At 38.9% G+C, this 26,152-nt stretch overlaps 1 protein-coding gene across 3 annotated transcripts in view; it reads right to left on the minus strand.

Annotated features, from left to right (window-relative positions):
* The window catches only part of Adamts19 (ADAM metallopeptidase with thrombospondin type 1 motif 19), a 188,124-nt gene that overhangs the window by 55,412 nt on the left and 106,560 nt on the right, over nt 1–26,152 (minus strand). For all 3 annotated transcript variants that reach the window (XM_040741782.1, XM_005069088.4, XM_040741783.1), the window contains exons 12-14: nt 23,551–23,681; nt 22,474–22,646; nt 17,216–17,343 (exon numbers count right to left, since the gene is read on the minus strand). In XM_040741782.1, the coding sequence (XP_040597716.1) occupies nt 17,216–17,343; nt 22,474–22,646; nt 23,551–23,681 (432 nt within the window). The remainder of the gene's footprint in view (nt 1–17,215; nt 17,344–22,473; nt 22,647–23,550; nt 23,682–26,152) is intronic.

The following is a 26,152-nucleotide window of genomic DNA, read 5'->3' on the forward strand; positions in this document are numbered from 1 at the left end:
TGGATATTGTAAGACACTGAGGGGACTTTGATCATTAAAGAGTACAGATTCCAACACAAACTATGGCCATAATGCCTATCAAAAGATTAAGAAAAACATTCTATGGTAAAGGCAGGTTAAAAGATACTGCAATTGTGAGGAAACTCAAAGAACACTTTGGATTGAGTAAGGGATAAGCATGTCCAAGAGATAACAGTAAAAAGATAACATTACGTAAGTGATAAACAAAGGAATCTACAGAAAATAAGCACGATAATTCAACAAAAAACCAAGAATCAATACGTAACTTTTTTTTTTTGGCTTGGATATTCAGTTTAATTTCTTCTGTGATTGTTTTGCATTTCTTTTTTTTTTCTTCAAGTTTTCCCTTTCTCCTTTAGTTTTTTTTATTTTAATTTTTAAATTTAAATTAGAAACAAGGTTGTTTCGCATGTCAATCCCAGGTCCCTCTCCCTTTCCCTCCCCTCCTCCCACACCCTCCTATCAACCCCCTCCCCATAGCTCCTGAGAGGGTACGGCCCTCCATGGGGGTGTCCATAATCTGTCATTTCATCCAGGGCAGGACCTAGACACCTCCCCCAAGTGTCCAGGGTGAGAGTGCATCTCTCGTTGTGGAATGGGCACCTAAAGTCCATTTGTGTATGTCAGGGATAAATACTGATCTACTACACAAGGCCCCATAGATTGCCTAGGCCTCCTCACTGACATCCACATACAGGGGGTCTTGATCAGTCTCATATTGGATTCCCAGCCATCATTCTGGGATTCAAGAGCTTCCCCTTGTTCAGGTCAGCTGTTTTTGGCGGTTAACCTAGCCCAGTCTTAACCTCTTTGCTCATCAGTGCTCCCTCTTTGGGTTCCTAGAGTTCAGCTCAGTGTTTAGCTGTGGGAGTCTGCCTCTGCTTCCATCAGTCATTGGATGAAGGTTCTGTTTCCCAGACTCTTTTGCCATGGGATTGTAGGCTGGCACTCCCCAGATCTATGTCTAAAATCCATATATAAGAGAGTACACATCATGTTTGTCTTTTTGTGACTGGGTTACCTCACTCAGGATGGTTTCATCTAGTGCCATCCATTTGCCTACAACTTTCAGGATTCGATTGTTTTTTTTTTTTTCTGCTGAATAGTACTCCATTATGTAAATGTACCACATTTTCTCTATACACTCTTCAATTGAGGGGAATCTAGGTTGCTTCCAAGGTCTGGCTATTACAAATAAAGCTGCTGTGAACATAGTGGAACAGATGTCCTTGTTGTATGAATGTGCATCTTTTGGATATACGGTAACTTTTAATAATAGCTTTGAGTTCCTTTCAAAGACACAGGTTATCAGGAAGAATTCAAGAACCTAAATATAAAAAAACCCAAATGATCAAATTCAAAACAGGGGTGCAGTTCTAAACAGAGAATACTCAATATAAGAAATGCAAATGGCTGAGAAACAGTTACATGTTCAACATCCTTAGCTATCATGGAAATGCAAATCAAAAATGTTTGAGATTCCATCTTACACCTGTCAGAATGCCCAAGATTAATAACACAAGTGAAGACTCATGCTGGTGGATGCGAAAACATGGGAACATTCCTCGAATAGCTGGTGGGAGTGCATACTTGCGCAATCACTATGGAAATCAATATGACAGTTCCTCAAGAAATCAGGAATAGATCTACCTTAAGATCCAGCTATACCACTCTTGGGTGTATACCCAAAGGACACTCCATTCTATCATGAGGCATTTGCTCGACTATGTTCATTGTGGCTTTGGTCACAATACTATGGAGCTGGAAACATCCTAGATGCCCTTCAATCAAAGAATGGATACAGAGAAAGTGGTATACTTACTTAGCTGTTTAAAAAGATGACATTTTGAAATTTGCAGGCAAATGGATGCAATTGGAAAAAAATCATACTGAGTTAAGTAACGCAGATTCATAAAGACAAATATAACGTGTATCCACTTAAAGCTGGGTATTAAGCATTAAGTAAATGATAATCAAGCTATAATCCATATACCCATAGATGTAAGGTAAAGAGAAGAGGTCTTGGATAAATCTCCCTGGGAGGGGCATATAGAAGAGATTTTAGGGGTGGGATAGGGGCAGGTGGGGATTGGAACAAGAGGATTGGGTGGGGAGGAGGAGAATGAGAGAAGAGGGAGAGAATGCAAGGTGAGAGAGTTGGAACTGAGGGACATTTGAAGGATGGTATGGGAGCTTAGTGCAGTGGAAACTTCCTAAAATACATAAACATGATTGTATTTAGAGACCTAATGAGGTCTCCTAATAATAGGGGATACTGAGTCTTAACTGGACATCTCTTTTCACCAAATGAGGCTTCCAGCAGCTGGACTGGGTTGCATTCAATTGAGTTGTGGGCCAAAGGATCCCATAGAAATCCCAAATAACCCAGGATGTTGAAAAGACAAAGGGGACAGTTGCTCTCCACAAACTGACAGTAAAGCTCCACTGCTAAAGACAACACTTATACAACTCATTGAACATGGTGACGTGGAACTGGTGCCTTTTCCATGGAGCCTTTTCTCCTGTGTGCTAGTGTTTTTTGGTGCAGAAAGGCACTTTGCAACTATCAAAGTAGAAATGTAAACACCAACCCAGCCACAAGACTTTAGACCTACAGTCTGTCCTGCCTACTAAATATGTTAAGTCAATTGTGGTACAGAATTTGTGGGAGTAGCCAAACAATGTCCGATTTGACTTGAAGCCCACTCTATGAGAAGAAAACCATACCCAACGCTGCTTGGGTAACCAAGAATCAGAGACTAGATAGCACAGAGACCTAGGGTAAAACCAAACACTACTAGTCTAAAAAGTATCAAGAAAATGACTTTTAATTATATTTTGTGATACTCTTATATCAGTGTCCTTATTCAGTCATCACCAGAGAAGCTTCCTTGAGCAGAAGATGGGAACAGCTACAAAGAGCCACAACCAAATACTATGCAGATAGAGAGTATAAATGACAGGTCTCCATTGAGTAAAGAGAAAAGGAGCCAGAGAGGATGGAGGGCACCAGGAAAACAAGTCCCTCTGAATCAACTAAGCAAGGGCCATATGAACTCATTGAGACTGAGGCAGCAAGCACAGGGCTTACATGGATCTGTACCAGGACCTCTGGGTATTATAGTCTTTAGCATAGCATTTTTATGGGAGTCCTGGCTGTGAGAACAAGCGAGTCTTTATCTCTTGTGCCTGCTCTTGGAACTCTTTTCCTTCTGCTGGGATAACATGTTCAAGTTCAATATGATAGCTTTTACTTTATCTTACTGCATTTTATTTGTCATGTTTGGTTGTCATCTCCTAGAAGCACTTTTTAAAAAAATGTGATGGAAATGGAGGAGAGAGGGGAAGGAAGTGGGAGAAGTAGAGGAAGGAGAAACTATAATCGGGATGTACTGCTTCAGAAAATAATCTGTTTTCAATAACACAAACAAACAGCAACAGTAATTAAGAGCAACCATTGTTACAAGAACCACTTCATTACTAAATGCAGAAACCATCTTAGAGTGAAAGGACAGATAAAAGTTCTCTAGAGATCCACCATGGAGTGCCTCACCCTCCTTGGAGATCGGACTAGAGATTGGGTGGGGGTCTGGGGGAATTGGTGGGGAGGGAGGGGAAGGAGGGGGAGGGAGAGGTAGCTGGGATTGACATGTGAAACAAGATTGTTTCTAAGCTAAATAAAAAAAAAAGAAAGGAAATAGAACCAGGAGACAAGAAGTAGTTGCTGTTCTAATATCCAACAAAATAGACTTGGAAGTTAAACGAATTAAAGAGATACAGTAGGTTACTTCATACTAATCACAGGAACATTCCAGGAAAAAGATATTACAAATTTCCATGCACCAAACTTTATAAAGCAACTTTCTCTAAATGCAATGAAGAGATTAACCCTAACACATTAATATTAGGTATTATCAACACTCTACACTCACCAAAGGACAGATCATCTGAGGTGGGGAGGTGTACAAAATAGTAGAGGTGACACCATAGATCAAATGACTCTAAGAGAACATTCCATCCAAACACTAGAGAACACGTGTTTATCTCAGTAGTTCATGGACTCTTCAACAAAACAGAGCATGCAGTGTACCATAAAATATAAAGTATCTCTCAATAAGTATAGGGAACAAATAATTCTTTATATCTTATTTAACCTCAATAAAGTAAAAGTAGGTATCAACAGTAATAAAAAATCACAGAAAATATATAGTCATGAAGATTTAACAACACTGGATGAGTTATTCAAAAGATAAAAAGAGAAAGTTAAAACTTAACTAGAGTAAAACAAAAACCAAAATGTAACATTTGAAATCTACAGGGTACAATGAAGGCAAACCTAAGAAGACACTTTATGGTTATAAGTGCTTACATCAAAATTGAATAAACAGTGATGTGTTGTAAGGTCTTGTTTAAACAAAATCAAAAAATAAACAGGGAAAAATAATCAAGATCAACTCAGAAATTAATGAAATAAGAATGGAAAACTCAATTAGAGGAGGATCATGGTTCTTTGAAAAGAAAAGCAAGTTTGACACAACCTTAGCTAGATTGACAAAAAGAAAGAAAGACCCAAATTACTAAAATTAGACATGAAAAAAGGAGATATTACAACAGACACCACTGAAATCAAGAAAATGGGAAGAACACACTTCCAAACCCTCCATTCCACATAACTGGAAAGTCTAAAGAAATGGAGGAGTTTCTTAATGCTTCTGACATGCCGAAGTAATCCAGGAAGACATAAATATTTAAATAAATCTATCATGAATAACAAGGTTAAGTCTGCAATAAAAATCCTCCAAACCCAAACCAGTCCAGGCGTAGGTGGATTTATTGCAGCGTTCTAGCAGACCTTTAAGGAAGAACTGAAGCTGATGTTTCTCAGACTGTTCCATAAAATAGAAGAGTAGAGGCTGCTTCCAAATTCTTTTTACAAAGCCAGCATTACACTAACTCCTAAAACTCCTACAGTTGATAAACATGCTCAGAAAAGGCAGCAGGATGAAAAATTATACACAAAACAGGCAGGCAGCCTTCTACATAGCTCAACAATATCTTGAATTAAATCTAACCATGGAAGTGAAAGACCTATAAAATGAATAGTTTAGGACTATGAGGAAAGAAATTAAGGTACATACCAAAAGCATACAACATGGACTGATAGAATCAATATTGTGACAACGTTATTTCTGTCAAAGGAAATCTATAGATTCAGTACAGTCTCCATCAAAATTCCAATGCAATTCTTCACAGATATTAAAATGTAACCTTAAAATTTACATAAAAGCACAAAAGACCTAGGATAGACTAACAAATCCAAAGAATAAAAATACAATCTCCAAGTTCAAGATATACTACAGAGCCAAGCAATCAAAAGAACATAGAGTTAGCATCAAAACACACATTGAAAAATAGAATAGAACTGATTATCCAGACATAATTCACCAATTATACAAGCACCCAATTGTTATGAAGAGTTCAAAGATACAATAAAAAGATAGTACCTTCAACAAATGGCTCTGGTTAAACTCCATAGCTACATGTAGAAGAAAGTAACTAAATTCTCATTTTTCACTCTGTACCAAACACAACTGCAAATGGATCAATAATCTCAACACAATTCCTGATGCTTTAGTCTGGTAGAGGAGAAACTAGGGAATAGACTTTAATTGATACTCACAGAAAAGGACTTTCTGAATGGGACCCTGATGGCATAAGTATTAAGACTAACAATTAGTAAATGGGTCCTCATAAATAAAAGAGCTTCTATTAGCAAAGGACACAATAAATCAAATGAAGAGGCAGCCTGAAAATTGGGAAATAACTAATTTTGGAAATATCAGCTGTATATCCAAGAATGGGTTAGAGTGTAGAATATATAAAGGACTTAAAACATAAAATTAAATACTAAGGAAAAACTAAACAATAGCTCTCAAATGGCCAAAGTACAACATCAGGAAAATGCAAGTTAAAACTGCTTTGTGATTTCATCTTACTCCAGTCAGAATGGTCAAGATCATAAAATCAAGTGACAACAAATGCTAGCTTGGATGTGTAGAAAGGGAACACTAACCCACTGTTAGCAAAACCGCAAACATGTACAGCCACTATGGAAATCAGTGTGGAAATTCCTCAAAAGGCTAGAATAGCTCTGCCATATAATTCAGTTATACAACTTTTGGGCACAATCCAAATGACTCTATATTCCTCTACAGAAACGACTGGCCATCCATGTTCAATGCTATTCTATTTACAATAGTCAGTAAATGAAATGTCTAGAAGTCCATAAAATGATGAATGGAATAATAACATTGTGGTACATTTACACAATGTAATATTACTTTACTATAAAGGAAACAAAATTACGGATTTTGCAGGTAAACGAATGGAGCTGCAGATGGAGCTGCAGAGATTCTGAGTGAGCTAAACCACACCAAGGTATACAAACATTGTATGCTCTCTCTCATATGTGGGTGCTAGCTTTGTATCTTTAGAAATATGTTTTTAAATTGAAGTAACCTGGAAACTAGTAAGTGCCAATGAGAGAGCAAGCTTACAAAGGAGCTTACAATTCATTCAGGTGGTATGAGGAGGGAATATAAAACAATGGACAAGAATGGTTAATGGGGTGTGGCATAGGAAGGGATGGTTGAGTTTCTAGAGAGAAGGGAGAATAGCACCAAAGACATTTAAAAAAGCATGCAGAGTCCTAGTAGTATAAAAACTTCCTAAAACACATTTATGCCTATATGAGAGGAGTTTATAAGGAATTACCCTATAATAGGGGAATACCGCTTTCCAAATGCTATAGGCTACCTAATAATTAAAAAAAAAAAGGACCCAGTGGTAGGTATCAGGTACCTCTTTACAAGATTTTGGTCACTTTCACTTCCTACACATTACAGTCTATTGCCATCCTGAGTCATAGAACAGGAGAAAATCCTGCTGATGTCCTTATGGGAGTGCCACGTCTACTCTCTAGCGTTCATGGTGCAGGGTCTGCTATGTATGATACTAGGGAATTAAACAGTCATAGCAGAGTGTGAATGCTGAAAACTAGTTTCAGTGTCTGGCAAAATAAAACCACTGACACAATAGCAGCAAAATTTTATGGGCGTAATCAACTGCTTCAGGTTTTAAGGACCATCCTGTCAAGTAGAAATTATGTGTACCATCATTAAAAGGCCAAGAACCCATGGCTGAATAAGTCATAGTCCTAAGGACAGAACATATTACTATTACTCTGGTAAATGGACATGGTGTTCAGTTCTTATCTTTGTAACCACGGAGTAGTGCATCCTTCAACCTTCATCAGAGACAATTCTTTTAGAGTAGTAGATGGTGTAATAAGCCTATATCATCTTCCCAAGGCTCAACAATCATGAGAGGAGGTGGAAAGAAACAGAATGGATAATTCCAGAAGAAGAAATGCTTTCAGGACATGGCAGGGTAGTTGCATATACCAACGCATAGCAGCTGTGACCGTATAAAATCAAGCAAGACAAAATGCCAGCATGGGTAACAGAGATGCTCATGAAGTTCCACCCCTAGATGAAGAATTATAAACAACTGATAGATAATGCTGGGGGAAGGAGAAGTGCTTTAATTTAGGGATATGGCCCTTGGGAGGCTACCCATTGGCCAGTAAATGACCCTAAACCCATGCACATCCTGACAGCATTAAGTGGATGCAGTGTGTTTAAAATAGAACATTTGAAATTGGGAGGGAAGAATGGTAGGCAGATACAGGAGAGATTGGGGAGGAAGGAACATAGTATGAATTTTTACCAGGGGAGCAGCTGTTCCGGCCACAGGATCAGATACAACAGGATCCAGCATAGGGTCCAGGGGACCAGGTAGGAGGCTAAGCGCCCCAGATTCCTGTTCTTCTCCACCCACGGGACCAGCATTCGGACAAGGAATAGAAGAACTACCAGATTATTGGACTTGCTAGCACCCACCAAAAGGGAACTCTGGTCCCCTAACCACCAGACCAGTAAGGGGCTCTTTCTGCACCCACTAGAAGATGAGATGGGAAAGAGACAATACAAAAACACACTCAGCAACAGAAAAACAAATATGACACCACCAGATTCTAGAGACTCCACACCAGCAAGATTCCAACATTCCAATGCGAACGAAGCAGAAGAGAACGACCTTAAAACCACTTTCATGAAAATGATAGAGGCCCTAAAAGAGGATATAGGAAAATCACTCAAAGAAATGGAAGAAAAAACAAACCAAAAAATGCAAGAAATGGAAGAAAAAACAAACCAAAAAATGCAAGAATTGGAAGAAAAAACAAACCAAAAAAGGCAGGAAATGGAAGAAGAAACGAAGCAAAAAATGCAAGAAATGGAAGAAAAACAAAGCAAAAAATGCAAAAATTGGAAGAAGAAACAAACCAAAAAAGGCAGGAAATGGAAGAAGAAACAAAGCAAGAAATGGTAGAAAAAACAAAGCAAAAAATGAAAGAAATGGAAGAAGAAACAAACCAAAAATGGCAGGAAGTGGAAGAAGAAACAAAGCAACGAATGCAAGAAATGGAACAAAAAGCAAACCAAAAAATGCAAGAAATGGAAGAAAGAACAAACCAAAAAATTCATACAAGGCAACAAATGGACGAAAAGATAAACCGAAAATTGCAAGAAGCAATGCAAACACTGCAAGGGTTGAAAACTGAAATAGAAACAATAAAAAAACACAATCTGAAGAAAGGCAGAAAATAGAAAAGCTGGGAAAACAGTCAGGTACCACTGATGCAAGCATTATAAACAGAATAGAAGAGATGGAAGAGAGAATCTCAAGTGTTGAAGATACACTAGGAGAAATGGATTCATCAACCAAAGAAAACCTTAAGTCCAACAAATTCTTAACACAAACCATCCAAGAAATATGGGACACAATGAAAAGACCAAACCTAAGAATAGAAGAAGGAGAAAAAAACCACCTCAAAGGGACAGAAGACATATTCAACAAAATCATAGAAGAAAACTTTCCCAACCTTAAGAAAGACATGCCAATGAAGGTACAAGAAGCTTACAGAACACCAAATAGAGTGGACCACAAAAAAAATCCCCTCGCCACATAGTAATCAAGACCCCAAATATACAGAATAAAGAAAGAATATTAAGAGCAGCTAAGGAAAAAGGTCAAGTAACATACAAAGGCAGACCTATCAGAATTACACCCGACTTCTCCATGGAAACTCTGAAAGCCAGAAGGTCCTGGATAGATATTCTACCAACACTAAGAGACCATGGATGCCAGCCCAAACTACTATACCCAGCAAAGCTCTCAATCACTATAGACGGAGAAAACAAGATATTCCATGACAAAACTAGATTCAAGCAATACGTATCCACTAACCCAGCCCTACAGAAAATTTTGGAAGGAAAACTCCAACCCAAGGAAGCTAACTACAACCAGAAAAACATAGGCATTAAAGAATCCCTCTCTACCAACAGCCAAAAGAACAAAGGGGTGAAATTCCACACATAATTCCACCAACAACAACCATTGCAAATCGAAGAAGGATGAGCAATCAATGGTCATTAATATCCCTCAACATTAATGGCCTTAATTCACCCATAAAAAGACACAGGCTAGCAGAATGGATTCGAAGACAGAACCCTTTCTTCTGCTGCATACAAGAAACACACCTCACCCTCAAAGACAGACATTACCTGAGAGTTAAAGGTTGGAAAAATTTTTTCAATGAAACGGACGCAAGAAACAAGCAAGGGTAGCAATCCTAATATCTAACAAACTAGACTTTAAAATAAAATCAATCAAAAGAGATGAAGGAGGTCATTACATACTCATCACAGGTGAAACCCACCAAGTTGAAGTGTCTATCCTGAACATCTATGCCCCAAATACAAAGGCATCCACATTCGTAAAAGAAACATTATTAGAACTTAAATCACATCTAAAGCCCCACACAGTTATAGTGGGAGATTTCAACATGCCACTCTCACCACTAGACAGGAATACCAGACAGAAACTCAACAAAGAAGCAAAGGGCCTAATAGAAGAAATGACCAAACTGGGATTAACAGACATCTATAGAACATTTCATCCACATAAAAAAGAATATACCTTCTTCTCACCACCACATGGAACCTTCTCAAAAATTGACCACATACATGGCAACATATCAAACCTCAGCAGCTACAAAAATTGGAATAACTCCATGCATCTTATCAGACCACCATGCTTTAAAATTAGAATTCAACAACAACACAAATTGCAGAAAACCTACAAACTCATGGAAATTGAATAATGCTCAATTGCACCATCCCTGGGTCAAAGAAGAAATTAAAGACTTCCTCGAATTCAATGAGAATGAAGACACAACAGACCCAAACCTATGGGACACTTTGAAAGCAGTGCTACGGGGGAAATTCATAGCACTAAGTGCCCACATGAAGAAACTGGAGAACAGTTATGCTAGAGAATTAACAGCACAGCTGAAAGCTCTAGAACACAAAGAAGCAAACTCCCCCAGGAGGAGTAGACGCCAAGAAATAATCAAATTGAGGGCTGAAATCAATAAAGTAGAAACTAAGAAAACAATACAAAGAATCAATGCAACGAAGAGTTGGTTCTTTGAGAAAATCAACAAGATAGACAAACCTTTGTCCTAACTTACCAAACGGCAGAGAGTCAACATGCAAATTAACAAAATCAGAAATGAAAAGAGGGACATAACAACGGACTCTGAGGAAATCCAGAGAATCATCAGGTCATACTTTGAAAACCTGTACTCCACAAAATTCGAAAATTTAAAGGAAATGGACGACTTCCTGGAAAGCTATGACTTGCCAAAACTAAATCAAGAACAGATAAGCAATTTAAATAGACCTATAACCCATATGGAAATAGAAGCTGCCATCAAAAGTCTCCCAACCAAAAAAAGTCCAGGTCCAGATGGCCTCAGTGCAGAATTCTACCAGAAATTCAAAGAACAGCTTATACCAATTCTTCTCAAAGTATTCCACACAATAGAAGCAGAAGGGTCTTTGCCAAACTCTTTCTATGAGGCTTCAATAACCTTGATCCCCAAGCCACACAAAGACACAACTAAGAAAGAGAACTTCAGACCAATATCCCTCATGAACATTGATGCAAAAATACTCAATAAAATACTGGCAAATCGGATCCAAGAACACATCAAAACAATCATTCACCATGAGCAAGTAGGTTTCATCCCAGGGATGCAAGGATGTTTCAACATACGAAAATCCATCAACGTAATCCACCATATAAACAAGCTGAAAAACAAAAATCACATGATCATCTCACTAGATGCTGAAAAAGCCTTTGACAAAATCCAACACCCCTTCATGATAAAGGTCTTGGAGAGATCTGGGATAACAGGGACATACTTAAACATAATAAAAGCTATATACAGTAAACCAACAGCCAACATCAAACTAAATGGATAGAAACTCAACGCAATTCCTCTAAAATCAGGAACAAAACAAGGTTGTCCACTCTCTCCATACCTTTTCAACATGGTACTTGAAGTTCTAGCCATTGCCATACAACAACAAAGGGGGATCAAGGGGATACAAATTGGGAAGGAAGAGGTCAAACTTTTACTGTTTGCAGATGATATGATAGTTTACATCAATGACCCAAAGAACTCTACCAGGGAACTCTTACATCTGATTAACACCTTCCGCAAAGTGGCAGGCTACAAGATCAACTCAAGAAAATCAGTAGCCCTACTATATACAGATGATAAAAGGGCTGAAAAATAAATCAGAGAAACATCACCCTTTACAATTGCCACAAACAACATACAATAACTTGGGGTAATGCTAACCAAACAAGTGAAAGACCTGTATCTCAAGAACTTTGAATCTTTAAAGAAAGAAATTAAAGAAACCCTCAGAAAATGGAAAGATCTCCCATGCTCTTGGATAGGTAGGATCAATGTAGTAAAAATGGCAATCCTGCCAAAAGCAATCTACAGATTCAATGCAATCCCAATTAAAATCCCAGCACAATTCTTCACAGACTTTGAAAGAACAATAATCAATTTTGTATGGAAAAACAAAAGCCCCAGGATAGCCAAAACAACCCTGTTCAACCAGGCAACATCCGGAGGCATCACCATCCCTGACCTCAAGCTCTATTATAGAGCTATAGTCCTGAAAACAGCTTGGTATTGGCACAAAAATAGACAGGTAGACCAATGGAGTTGAATTGAAAACCCGGATATTAACCCACACACGTATGAACATCTGATCTTTGACAAAGAAGCTAAAAATATACAATGGAATAAAGAAAGCATCTTCAACAAATGGTGCCGGCATAACTGGAGGCTGGCATGTAGAAGAATGCGGATCGATCCATGTTTATCGCCATGCACAAAACTTAAGTCCAAATGGATCAAAGACCTCAACATAAATCCAGCCACACTGAACCTCTTAGAAGAGAAAGTGGGTGGTACCCTTGAACGAATTGGTACAGGAGACAGCTTCCTGAACATAACACCAGTAGCACAGACAGTGAGATCAACAATTAATAAATGGGACCTCCTGAAACTGAGAAGGTTCTGTAAGGCAAAGGACACAGTCAGCAAGACAAAAAGGCAGCCCACAGAATGGGAAAAATATTCACTAATCCCACATCTGACAGAGGCTTGATCTCCAAAATTTACAAAGAACTCAAAAAGCAAGTCTCCAAAACATCAAGGGACCCAACTAAAAAGTGGGCTGCAGAACTAAATAGAGAGTTTTCAATAGAGAAGTCTAAAATGGCTAAGAGGCACTTGAGAAAGTGCTCAACATCCCTAGACATCCGGGAAATGCAAATCAAAACAACTCTGAGATACCATCTCACTCCTGTCAGAATGGCTAAAATCAAAAACACCAATGACAATTTATGCTGGAGAGGATGTGGTGAAAGGGGGACACTCCTCCATTGCTGGTGGGAGTGCCAACTGGTTCAGCCACTTTGGAAATCTGTATGGAGATTCCTCAGAAAAATGGGAATAAACCTACCACAAGACCCAGCAACTCCACTGTTAGGCATATATCCAAAAGATGCCCATTCATACAACAAAGATGTCTGTTCCACTATGTTCATAGTAGCTTTATTTGTAATAGCCAGAACTTGGAAGCGACCTAGATGTCCCTGAACCGAAGAGTGGATAGAGAAAATGTGGTACATTTACACAATGGAGTACTATTCAGCAGAAAAAAACAATGGAATCCTGAGATTCGCAGGCAAATGGATGACACTAGAAGAAACCATCCTGAGTGAGGTAACCCAGTCACAAAAAGAAAAACATGGCATGTACTCTCTCATATATGGATTTTAGACATAGATCCGGGGAGTGCCAGCCTACAATCCCATGGCCAGAGAGTCTGGGAAACCGAAACTTCATTCAGTAGCTGATTGAAGAAGAGGCAGACTCCCTTGGTTAAGTACTGAGCTGAACTCAAGAAAGCCAGTATCAGATGACCAAAGGGATTAAGACTGGGCTGGTTTAACCCCCAGAAACAGCTGACCTTACAAAGGTTAACTCTTGAATCCCAAGCATCAGCCTGGGAATCCAGCATGGGACTGATCAAGACCCCCTGAATGTGGGTGTCAGTGAGGAGGCCTAGGTAATCTATTGAGACTTGGGTAGCAGATCAGTACCCATCCCGAGTATACACATGGACTTTGGACTCCCATCCAACAATGTGAGGTGCACTCTCACCCTGAACTCTTGGGGGAGGGTCTAGGCCCTGCACTGGATGAAATGACAGACTATGGACACTCCCACGGAGGGCCTCACCCTCCCTGGGGAAATGAGGGGATAATGGGAGGGTTGGGGTGAGGGCAAGGGAGAAGGGGAGGGAAAGGGAGAGGGACCTGGAACTGACTTGTGAAGCAACCTTGTTTCTTATCTAAATTTAAACTGAAAAATAAATAAAAAAATACGTTATATGCATGCAATTGACAATCAATAACAAAACAAAACTGAAATACTTTTGTAAAAATTTGAACTGTTTCCTTCCTCCTTTATTAAACCATTGACTTAGGATAAGCTTTATCTCTAAAAGTCAGGTCCCTGAGGGGCAAACTACCAAATTGCGACATTCTGCACTGCAAATAACACCACAAACTAATGGCAAATAACTAAGTTGGTCAAATTGTAGGTAGTGGCAATAATATTTTTCTTATGGTAAACACTGAGTGATATCCCAAGATAGTTTTTAAAAGTAAACAATTATTGAAGAAAATGGAATTAGTGAAGAAAACGGAAGGACTCATGTTCTGATCCACACTCACAGGCTGCTGAGTGGCTGAATTCCACTGCATGAGGCCTCACTTCCTAAGTGAAGTGAGTGTAGGAGTTTGCAAACATGGATGACACAAGGGAGTGTGAGTTTCTGAAAAACTCATTTTCACATGCTCCTAGATCTATTCTGTCCATAGACAGCTGAGACCAATCATATTTACTATTTCCTACTGAAGAAATACTGCCCTTCAGTGAAACTAAGGAGACATGATCCTGCTTTTCCAAGTTGAGTATACATACACCAAGAAGAATTTAGCCTATCAGTCCTTCAGGAAAGCCACTGAGGGACCCTCCTTCATAGAAAAAGTTTGAATGAGATACTGATAACTAATACATGATGAGTGACCTCTATATAGGGGAAAATTTTAAATATAAAAATTGGAGTCAAAAGCAAGGTTCTGTTTGTGGCTGGGGATGACACTGCTAGGATGTGGGAAGCAGATTACAAAAAAAAGCTAAAGTATGTGTATTCAGAGAAAGCAAAAGGCACATGAATGCTGTGTATGGAAGCATGCCTTCCTCAGGGCAGAGTGCCCAGCAGTGTCAAAGCACAGAGTAGTGGTTAGTGACATGCTCTGGCCAGCCAGTCAAGCTTACTTCAGAAGTGACCATAGTAAGAAGTGCTTCAAATACAACATATGTGGAGGTCACCTAGCAGGAGTCAGGAACACCTGGCTTCGAAAACAAGCAGCCCTTTGTGTCTGAATGGGAAAATGTAGGATGGAGATTAAAGTGTATCTGGATAACAATAAGACTATCAATACTTCAGCAGTGAAAATTGAAGTCTCCGTGTTTTACAGCCAGTAGTCTCAGTATGTGCATGTGAACCTGAAAGCAGAAGATGAATGGCTTGGGAAGGCATGCCCTTTCACCAGAGGCAGGTACTTTAAATACCCCTGGTGGGGGGAATGTGAGCAAATGACTGGATGACCAGGCCAACACTTCCTTATCTTTGCAGCAACGGAAATTTACTGGGCTGAACAGGCTTCTCCATGAATCAGCCATTGGAGCTCTGTATTCATCATCTTTACATTTCCAGAGTCAGATTTGTGACTATACATTTGAGGTTAAAACAAAGCAAGTTAATCTAATTCCCAGTTTTCAGAGCACTGTCAGAAAATTCTGCATGTTTTTCATCATACTTTGACCAAATGATGCATTTTAATAAGTAAAAAAAAAATCCTGAATCTTGAGGTATGCTGATGCAGACAGAAGCCACATGCCATTTCAGAGAATTCTACTCAAATTATAATAATCAGATTTATGGGAGCATTTGTGTAGTTTTGGTTGGCATAATTTTAATTTTTACAAGGCTGTGTAAAACATCAGGGATATACAGCACTGTGATATGACAATCGTAGCTGTTCAGGCTATTATATCTGACACATACAATTAGAAATACTAATCTTAAAAATAAATCCATACAAATATACTAACAGATCCGTATGTCATGATGAAATAAAATTACAAAATTTAATTTTATAATATATAATTCTGAAAGTAAAATATGTATAAAGTCAATTATCAGTGGAGATTTTTCAAATCACAGTCATATTCTGTTGATGTGTGTGACAGTACCGTATAGCTCAGTGTTAAATTTTACAGCATCATAGCAGAGTGCAGACTGTTGAAACTGTGGAACACTCAAGTTATATGAGGTTGCAATTTCTAACTATAGGTCTATAGCCTGTATTGGATCACTGACAGTTCATGCAAAGCTTATATATTTTCTCAGTGGTAGGGTTGAGGGGATCTTTATGCAACTTTCAAGCAACTATATAGAACAAGTTTACTGGCCATTGTTCTAACAAGTAAATTTTCAGTTCACTTCATGCATGTGTGTATACAGTGTATGATGTGTTTGAGAACATGGTTCCCTAAGAGATGTGGCTTCAGCAATGTTACACTCAGCTAATTCTCTCATTTCTAGAAAACACATCAGAAATTGCCTAGAAAAAAATAGCAACAAACTCACAAATAAACTAGCCCCTGTTGTCACTAGGTCACATTTACTTCAAAGGGCTGCTTGAACACACTCACACACACACACACACACACACACACACACACACACACACACACACACACACACACCTGAATACAGAAAGGTCTTTTCTCAGCCCCAAGAGTGACAACTCTGAAAAGCCAGCTGTAAGAAGTACCTATGGGGTCAGCATTTCCCTTATGCCCAGTCCTTTATCTGTGTTCACAATGATCACAATGACATTGTGACATTGAACTTCCTGCACATTGATCTTTGAATGGAAGCCAACCTGATAAAGTGTCAGAGTTATGAGGAGAAAATATACATTACAGTTTTTGATCTTTCCACTGTTCTATTCATGCTCATTGACAGAAAATCTGTTTCTAAAGACTGATGGAAAACAGCACACAAGTTCACGTAATGAACATTTTAAGAGCAAACTAAATACAATAAATACTATTAAAAACAGAGGATGCGTTTGAAAATTGATTGATTCTATTATGTTGGTAAATATTTGAATAAGATAAGCATGACTTATTTTTAATGGCTTGTGACTCCTGCCTTAGGAGAGGAGAGAACTGGAAAACTGGAGTGTATGACTCTTTGTTCTGGAACGTTCTGACATGTAAGGGTTCCAATTTTAAGAATGAGACCTGAGTCTATATCTTAAATATCACCGATTCTTTCAGCTTGCCATTGGATTTGTGGGTTCCCTAGTTCTCACTCATTTTTATACTGGTGGAGATGTGGCATTTCAAGTTCAATTTGTCTTACGATCTCAGTCATGTCTGATCTACCCAGTCCTCCTGACTCTCAGCACAAAGCTTTTCACCATATGATGAGGCTTCCTACTGGACCCATAGTGTCACTACAGCACGTAGAGCCTCGCTTTGGGGATGTCTTACCTGGCACCTGCCATTTGCACACACATCCAACCCCTGGTATCCACAGGAAGTTCCATCCATCACCTTTTCTGACAGAAGGACAGACTGCTCCTTTCCAACAGGAGAGCAAAACAAGGCGCATGGTTTTCCTACAACAAAGTGGATAAAAGAAGAACACTGAATTGTCAATATTTTTATCTTAAGCTCTATTTTTTTCCATAATGATACTAGGTAAAGACATAATTCAATGCTCATTGAGAAATACAACATCAAAACAGATTCATGCCAGAGGCTTATTATATTAGATGCCATGTTTTCTTTGGAAGCACCCAGTGTGTGTTAATCTCCACCTGAAGAAATCTGGATTCAAATGATTTTCAGATGTATGTTTTCTGGCAGAAAACTACAGAAAACAATCCTTCTCATAAAATATATTTGGTCCATCACAGTTTTTTGTCCCTGTCTTTTGGGATGATGGCTTCCTTACTCTAAGCGCACAACAAGGGTCCTCCTCACTTAAAAATTCTGATTAATATTTATACATGAAGTTCTTCTGATGTCTCTCACTTATAAATTTTACCACAGTAATATTTAATGTTTACATACATCCTTTAGAAAATTACTAAAGCAGGAAAAACAATTGTCATCAGACTCTCTTTATTATGGTTTTTTTTTTTTCCCCAGAAATGACAAGCAATTGTGTAGGAGGCACAGGGAGGATGGGCTCATAGGACTCAATCCCTTCACTGCTTACTCACAAACCATGTCAGTATGCCTGATGTCCAGGCTGGGAGCCATTGATTCATGGTGAGGAACCCTTGAGCTGCTGGCATTTGTCCTCAGTGCCTCACTTAGCATGAAGTAGGAGGGCTGGATTTCAAACACTCCTCTTAGACTCAAAAGTGGCATTGTTTTTTTTTTGTTGTTGTTGTTGTTTTTGTTTTTGTTTTTTTACGAAAGCGTTTCCATTCTGAAGCCTTTCATGGAGGATCTGTAGTATTGGTGACACCAATAGTGCAGATAATCAAATCTGAAACTTCAGAACAGCCTCCATGCTACATTACTACTCTCCTGGCTCGACACTAGTCAGCCCTTTACTGCTTATTAAACTTGTATAAATAGGATGGAAAATAGTTTACAGCCATTGACATGGCTCTTGTGTCTTCAGTAAAGTTCCACGTGTGCTGATGGTATCCTATAAATACCAAATAACAGCCAGAGGCATGGAACAGGGTATCACTTTGCAAAGAGGAGACAGACAGTTAAATGAGCCTTCAAAACTGAACATTTCAAACAGTTTTCACATGTGGCTCCTGAACAATTTTGGGGAGTTGGAATATGTCCTTTAAAGTGCATGGTTTTGAAATTTTCCTTTAAGATGCCATTAGAAGCCTCAATAAAGCAGTTCAGTGTGCTCTCACACCTCAAAGTAAAGTGGGCCTATTCAGTGACTGCTCACTGTGTCAGATCTTTGCACTTAAAAGCAACTGCTATAACTGCAACACTTTAAAAGTGGCATATGTAATTCTCTTTCTAGTCTTTTCATTGAAGACAGAAGCACACCAGATACACTAGTTGAAAGGAGTTAGTCCTCATGACAATCCCACCCATATCCCAAACAAGAAGTCTGATGAAAAAGAAAACTAGGTATTTTTCCTTTTGTAACATACAGTCCATACGATCTCCATAAGTAAACTTTATAGATGTCATAAATCTTTGATCCCAGTCTTTCTTCCCTGTGAATACCCTGGAGACTGTGACACCAAGGTGATCCCTGAAACATGCCAGTACTTGACAGGCAGGTGTTGAGGCTTGATTTAAAGGAACAACCATCTCCAAGGTGCAAACTGCACACAGCTAATCAGCAGGGCTTCAGCACTCATAGAGGATGTAGGTACAGGAACACTGAAGCCACACATGGCTTTTCTTTATAATGAGAAATGTTTGCTGCCTCAGTAAGATCCTAGCGCCATATATCCTTCCATGGTTATGTATCATAAAAGAATAACAGATGTTCCCTCTATATTATAAGATATAATGTATTATCAAGAATTCGGATTTGTATATGCTTTATGAAATCATATACTTCACTTTCTTCCATAGTGTGATATGAAGGCTAGTTATTGGTATATATATTATTAATCACACAGACTGATGAGCTCAATTGATCCATGTTACAAAATGGTTAAAAATATGCAATCCAAAACCACAATGAAATACCACTTCCCCCTAGTAAGAAGGACTATTTCCAAAAAGTTGGAGGATGTCACGTATGGAATTGAATGCAGAGAATAGGGAATTTTACACTTGGTTGTAGTAAGGATGCTTACTGAAAAGTCAAATGAACTTCCACATGACCCAACATGCCCACTGTTAAGCATGCAGTGAAAGGAAACTAAGTCTGTCTGCGAAAGAGGGATTCAAAATCATTGCAGTAAGATTTATAATGATCGAGGGCAAGAAACGAACTATGTATCATTGTTTGCGTAGGTAAGGGCAATGTGTTCCATAACGCTAAAAAGACTGATGTCCTGTCCTTTTCAGCACAATGGATGACATTTAAGACTATCATGTTTTGTGACATAATCCAGGCAAGAAAGATAAATATCACGTGACCACACTCATCTTTGAATATGAAAGCTGATTTCACAGAAGTTGAGAATAAGAATGTGATTGCCAGAGTCTCAGGAGACAGGGGCAAGATGAAGAGGGAAACTGTGTCAGTGGGTGCTAAGGAGTTCTGCTGTACTGCCTCTACAGACTATTTGACAACAGAATGTATCACACGTTTCCTAAGGTAGGGGAAAAACAGTTGACAGTTTCAGCATAAAGAAATGGTAAATGTTCGAGGAGATAAATATGTTTGATTTGAACACTGCACCATATTACAAAAATATTGATGGTGCTACATAAAAATGTACAATATTCTGTTTTATGAATCATTTAACTAAATTTAATTTTAAAATGGTTATCTATTGGTTGTGTAGATGGTATAAGTCACTGATGATAAAATGATGCTGTAAGCCTGGATTTCTTGCATTCATCATTGGAAATATTTTTATTCACTCTTGATGTGTGTGTGTAAGGTGGAGAGCAGCATTTTAGAGTCTGTCTCTCCTTTGAGAGAGATCAAACTCAAGGTAAGGCACCTTTAGTGTGATTTCTTATAATATTACATTGATGACCATTCTGCCTGACTTCCTTTAGTCTGAAGGAACGCTCACTTATACCACATGAGTAAGTTGGTTTCAAATGAATGTACCTTTTACTAATCCTTCAGCCAATTAGAGGCAATGATGGGATTATCCCTCAAATAATGAAATAAGGTGAATGGTCATATTGACTAAACCTTTATAATTAGAAGATATTGAAAATGCACACAAATTTACACAATAAAATTCATTAGAAGTTTGATATATACCAATGTCAATACAATTACTATAATCAAAACAGACATTAGAGGGAATAGACATGAAGTGTGATATTACATGATACTTGTGGGATGCTTGGAAGGGATGTATAGCCAATTTGGTTGATCATGAATTCTTGTTTCCTACAGGATTAGCATAAGCGGAATTTCCCATCCCAAATCATGAGGTTTCAAGGTATATAAATTGGGAGATAAAAGTTTGAGAATAAAAAGGTATGATTCTAAGAAGCTCCCTTGTCTAAGGGCTAGAAAACACATCAACATTATATATTTGAGGTTGATATGGAATTTGTTTTTGCTTTTACGGGAACTGCAAAAGGAATGATGGGATGTGAAGGAGGAAGAAGTTTAAGAGCTACAAAAATCCTTAAAAATCAGGAGATAGTAGCTGAAACAATGTGTGTTCATTGAGATAGGCCTTGTACATGGAACCAGTCGGTTAAGAAGGTCCAAGCTGTTTAAATAGAGATATCAAGCAATTCATGGTAGACATCGGTTTGAAGCTAAAAGGAAAAATCTGACCAAAGACATAGGTTGAGAAGTTATTTGCATATTTGAACTCCTGGTAATGATGGTCTACCCAGGAAGAGGATGCCTTGAGAATAGCAAACATCTCTAATGGTCAGAGGAAACAACACTAGAGACACGGTAGGGAAGCCAGATTTCTGCTGAGTCATGGAATCCAAGACAAACAAATGTTCAGATGGACAAGGACTGATCACTTGTTTGATGTTTCAGGTAACAATAGGCCAGGAAATCATGCACAAGCCTTCATTTTCATGAGACTACCCAAGGACATTGTCAACATTTGTGTTAGGTGAGGCCACATAGGAGGGAAGAAAGCAGAGGACTGTAAAGGGAGAGGGTGGGTCCACATCTCAAGGTGGCTGTGCGCCAGAGGGACACTCTGTGTGGTCTTCATGGGAAAGGCCGACACATCTTAAATAAACTGATCATAGGTCACCCAACTCAGAGGGACTTAAATATATAAAAGTTAGCTGGTCACTAAGGCAAAGGAAGGAGAAGAGGGTGGCATCAGGGATGCAGTTGAAGAGACTAGCCTTGGCAAGAGGAATTGAAACCCTGCTACCCAGTAGAAAGCAGATAGAGTGTCTGTGGATAGGGCTAAGTCTAAGGGGGTGACAGTGAGAACCTAGAGGTAGTCTGATGGTTATTTTTTTCCATTTTGTGCAACAATCTGTACCTCTCCATTGTTTTTTGTTTTTTATACTCATGTGCTTAAGCCAAGAGAACTGAGCTTGAAGTAGCCCTGAGCCATCGGAGTTAAGGAAACATGGGAAATCACAGCTCACCTTGAGAATGAGAAGTAAAGATAACCCTGGCAGCATGATGGATCCAGAGGAGCCACTGCCACTTTTGTCCACTGCCACACAAGCACACATTTGGTCATTGTGGGAAGTGCTGCTGTCATCCTAAACTAACACTGCAGCATATACTTTTCTTGAAATTTCATTTTAAAATAATTAGATTTATTTCAGTTTGCAAAAAGTAGTTTACAAACGACCCACATACTTCTTAGTTAGGCTCCTCAAATACTGCACCTTGGTCATTACAGTAAAATACATAGTAAAACACAAGAGTTCACTGTTAACTGTGTGTGCTATTCTGTGCCATTTTGTTAAAGGTACGGGTGCACCTGTCACAACCAGGACACTAAAGTATTCCAGCAGTTCAAAATTAATTTAAGAATATACACATGTTTAGTTTTGTGGCTGTTATATGCCAGAAAAGTTATAAAAACAAAACTGAAGTCTACAAACGACTATTAGATTATTTGTAGAACAACAGAAGTATTACTAAACAATTTGAGTGCAGCTGGTGGCCATACCTTCATCGAAGACAGCTTGCCACTGAAGTGTATGCTTTGGGTACGAAGTTCTAACACTATAGGCCTGACATTGCCAGTCTCTGAATCCAGGCAAACCTGCAGGACAAGGTGGATTCTCACATATTCTGTATTGTTTTCTGGGGCCATTACAATCCCTTGCTTCAGAACCTAGCCTAGAAAAAGAGTACAGATAATAAATTTCACCTTTTCCCCATAAGTACCAACTCTTAAAAGTGAAAACCATCAAATTTATAAAATACAGTCCTTTACATTAAAATGTTTCTTTAAAATCATGGAAATACTAACTGACGAGTAGAGTAGGGCATTCGTAGGCCTATTATATTTTTTAACAATGGAACATTTTTTGAATGTTCAGACTATCTTTTAAAATCTTACAAAACTGACTTTAAATAACACAGAAAATGTAATTCAAGGGCAGAGCTCAGTGCAACATGTAAAGGCTGACTTGCCCATGTGTCAGTTCACTCTGAGGATTGCGAAGCTCGTATTGTTAGTAAATCCATAAGCTTTGTAGCTGTGTATAACAGCAGTGTCCCTGAGGACCAAAAAGAGAAGCTGAGCAGAATCCCTCCCTCCGGCATGCTCTCTACAGGTGCAGTGGCATTGAGCAAGAAGGTCTGTGGATGACCCCCAATTGTACTTGGGCCCAGCACGGTTTTTGGCTTGTTCTTCCTATTTTTGTATTTTCAGCTTTTATCATCACTAACTTTGCTCTCACCCTTTGCCTTTCTGAGGTCCCATCATCTTCTTGCCTTTCTCCTAGTTCCTTCAGCTGTTTTCTTGACTCCTCTAATGTACATTCTGCTCGTTCAAGAACACTGCATTACACTTAGTCATGAACAGTCTCCTTTTGTGGACTTCATTACTCATTTTTAGAAAGGGTGACCAACGTTGTCTTCTTAAAGGAGACCCTTTATTTTACGTAAGTAATTTGAGGCAGTGGTACAGTTGTACCAGCCTCTTTTGTTTTCCATTATGATTTACAGGTGATTAAAAACTTGGCATTTCAGAACTGATGACTAAACGCCCTCCCCAAACCAGGAGCTGTGACTTTACCCAGGACACTTGCGCTCTCGACTGCTGACCCCAGAACTGCAGCTTCGGCTACAGGAACTCCATGTGCTCCACTCTCCAGCCAAGGGCTCAGGTGCGGGGGTCCTGAGGGTGCATTCTCCAGCCTTACACCACTATTCCAAAAGTCATGTCTTAGGTGAACAAATCAGGGCACAACTGAAAATCATTCACTGGTCTACATAGTCACTGGAGTTAATGCAAATCTGTTAGGTCTATGGCAGCCCAAGTGCCAAATATGAAGACTGCAAAAGACAAAAGTTAGCTGGCACTTGGCAATATCACGGCCCACTTGCTTGGTTCTGGTGTCATAAACAGTCACGGAATGAAAACAGTGCTCAGAGATTGACTACCACAGTGCAGAAAATCCTGTATTGTGAGGAAGAGTAGAAATAGAGGAGAGGGGATCTGCAGTTGCAAAAGCAGAAGGAAAAAAGTTAATACATTCTGCGAAATGAAATAAAAGGGGGAAAACAAATCAATACCCCCTACCACACACTGAAGAGAAGCAGATTCCAAAATAGCCATGTGTAAGTACAGACAGACAGCAATAATTATCCTTCTGAAACGAGGCTGAAGCAAACATTTCATTGAACTTGAGTTCCCACTAATACTACAGCAAGCTTTTCATTTGAAAGTCAAGTTTGAGAGCTTGTTTGGAGGTTCTAGCAGGGGAGCGCAGCTACTCGTATACCCTTGACCGAAGACCAGTCCTCCTGTATTCTTGGTCCTCTTCGACCAAGCGCGCTATTACCCGAGCAATTGATTGTGGAATCCTGCATCTCTCTTTCTAACTCTGTAGCTAGTTTAATTGATAGCTATAAACTGGGAAGTGCTACCATGAAAACAAAGAAAGGCATGTGGTCTTTGTGTGTGTGTGTGTTTTTAATTCATGTGTCCTTCTCATGAAGTTAAACCAATAGGCAAGAAAAGGGTTATTTCTGTGGCTTTTGAGGAATGGTAAGATAGACAACAGTAGTTATTTCTAAGGTTATTAAGGAATGATCAAATTCATGGGCAAGAGTGCTACAATTTCTCCTAAATATAGATCATGTAGATGATGGACACTGAAAACAGTACAAGGCCACAACATCATACCTTGAATAACATGTTAGAATATTAAGAGCATTTAGGTCAGTAGTTATAAAATAGCAAGGCTGGGAGGCTTAATGCACCAAAGGTCATCAAGATTTGAAAAGGATTTGGAGAAAAGTGCAGAAATGCTGTGACTCATCTTGCTCAGGTCCACGGTACAAAAGAATCGCATTCAGCATAAACACCGCTTTGCAGAGGTTGAGTGTGGCACAGAGCATAAAGCGAAAGGATTTTGTGGTTAACCGTAGTAACCAGAAAAGCGTATTAAAAGTATCATTACAGTAATGCTGTAAATGAGTTTTCATTAATCAAAGTCCCATTCACTCAGAACATTTTAATTAATGTTTTGATTTTAAATTATTTTGAAGATATAGTTTTACAATTTTTAGAGGAAAGAATTTAGAAAACAACACGATATCATTTAGCTTTTTTGACAATTTTATGAGCAAAATTAATCACTTCCTACATATATTTTCGTTACATCAAAACTTTAATTCAACCTCTTTTTGATTTAGTATGCTTTAAGTTCTATCTTGTAAAGCAAGGTGGGAAGTGTCACTGTTGTTAAGTTTGCTAATAAATAACTATAGTTATATGTGAAGGTTCAATCTGACATGTGAAATAAAATACAGGAAACAGTGGTCAATGTTGAAACTTGTATATTACGTACTAGCTTCAAGCACTCAATAACGTTATAGGAGCCATGGAAAAATGGCAGTATGAAAACTGTCAAACTTGAGTTGGCCACAGTGTTTGGCCTGCTGGAAGGGTGTTTACTTGTCCCTGGGTGCAAATCACAGACCCTTGCCCATTTAGCAGCAAGCTGGCACTGACTGGCTAGGCGGGAGATCATAGACCACTGGAAGCCTTCTGGAAAGCAGGGGGACTTAGCCTGCATATAATTTAAACTAGATCACATCTGGCACATGAAGAAAAATGGAAACAGACATCCAAGCCAGCATGCACACAAAAACTGGTGGTATTTAAGGAAACCGTAGCATGATAGCTAAGGCTTTTCCCCCTTGCCGACAACCAGGTGTCTGCAGCAAAGGGACCTGTTTCTGCAGCTTGTAGGTAGTGAGTGCTGTTTCTGTGTTACACAAAGCATTACTTTTGCTTCAATTATTATGCAATAAATTACTGCATACCGCATTCCTCGTGATGCATTTCATAAATTTGGTAGCACCATATTTTGTGCCATGTGCTTGTTATTTTTTTAACGTCAAGAAATAAAAGATAAATAAATAGAAAAATTCTATTATCTACAAAATTAGTTTTATTTACAAAGGCATTATAATGCCATAAAATATCAATCATTTCTGTGGCAAGACATGCCCTAAAATGTCTAGCTGTGCTTCTGTGCTGCCAAATACTTATGCAGACGTGCATAAGAGGTTTATGAACTGGTGGAGGGGGCAAGGAGATATCAAAGCGGCAGGATCATGCTCCCAACACACCCTCTGCACACGCTGTGCAAACTGGGAGACAGGCA

This window comes from Mesocricetus auratus, unplaced genomic scaffold, assembly GCF_017639785.1.
Source record: "Mesocricetus auratus isolate SY011 unplaced genomic scaffold, BCM_Maur_2.0 Super-Scaffold_6730, whole genome shotgun sequence".
Classification (NCBI taxonomy): domain Eukaryota; kingdom Metazoa; phylum Chordata; class Mammalia; order Rodentia; family Cricetidae; genus Mesocricetus; species Mesocricetus auratus.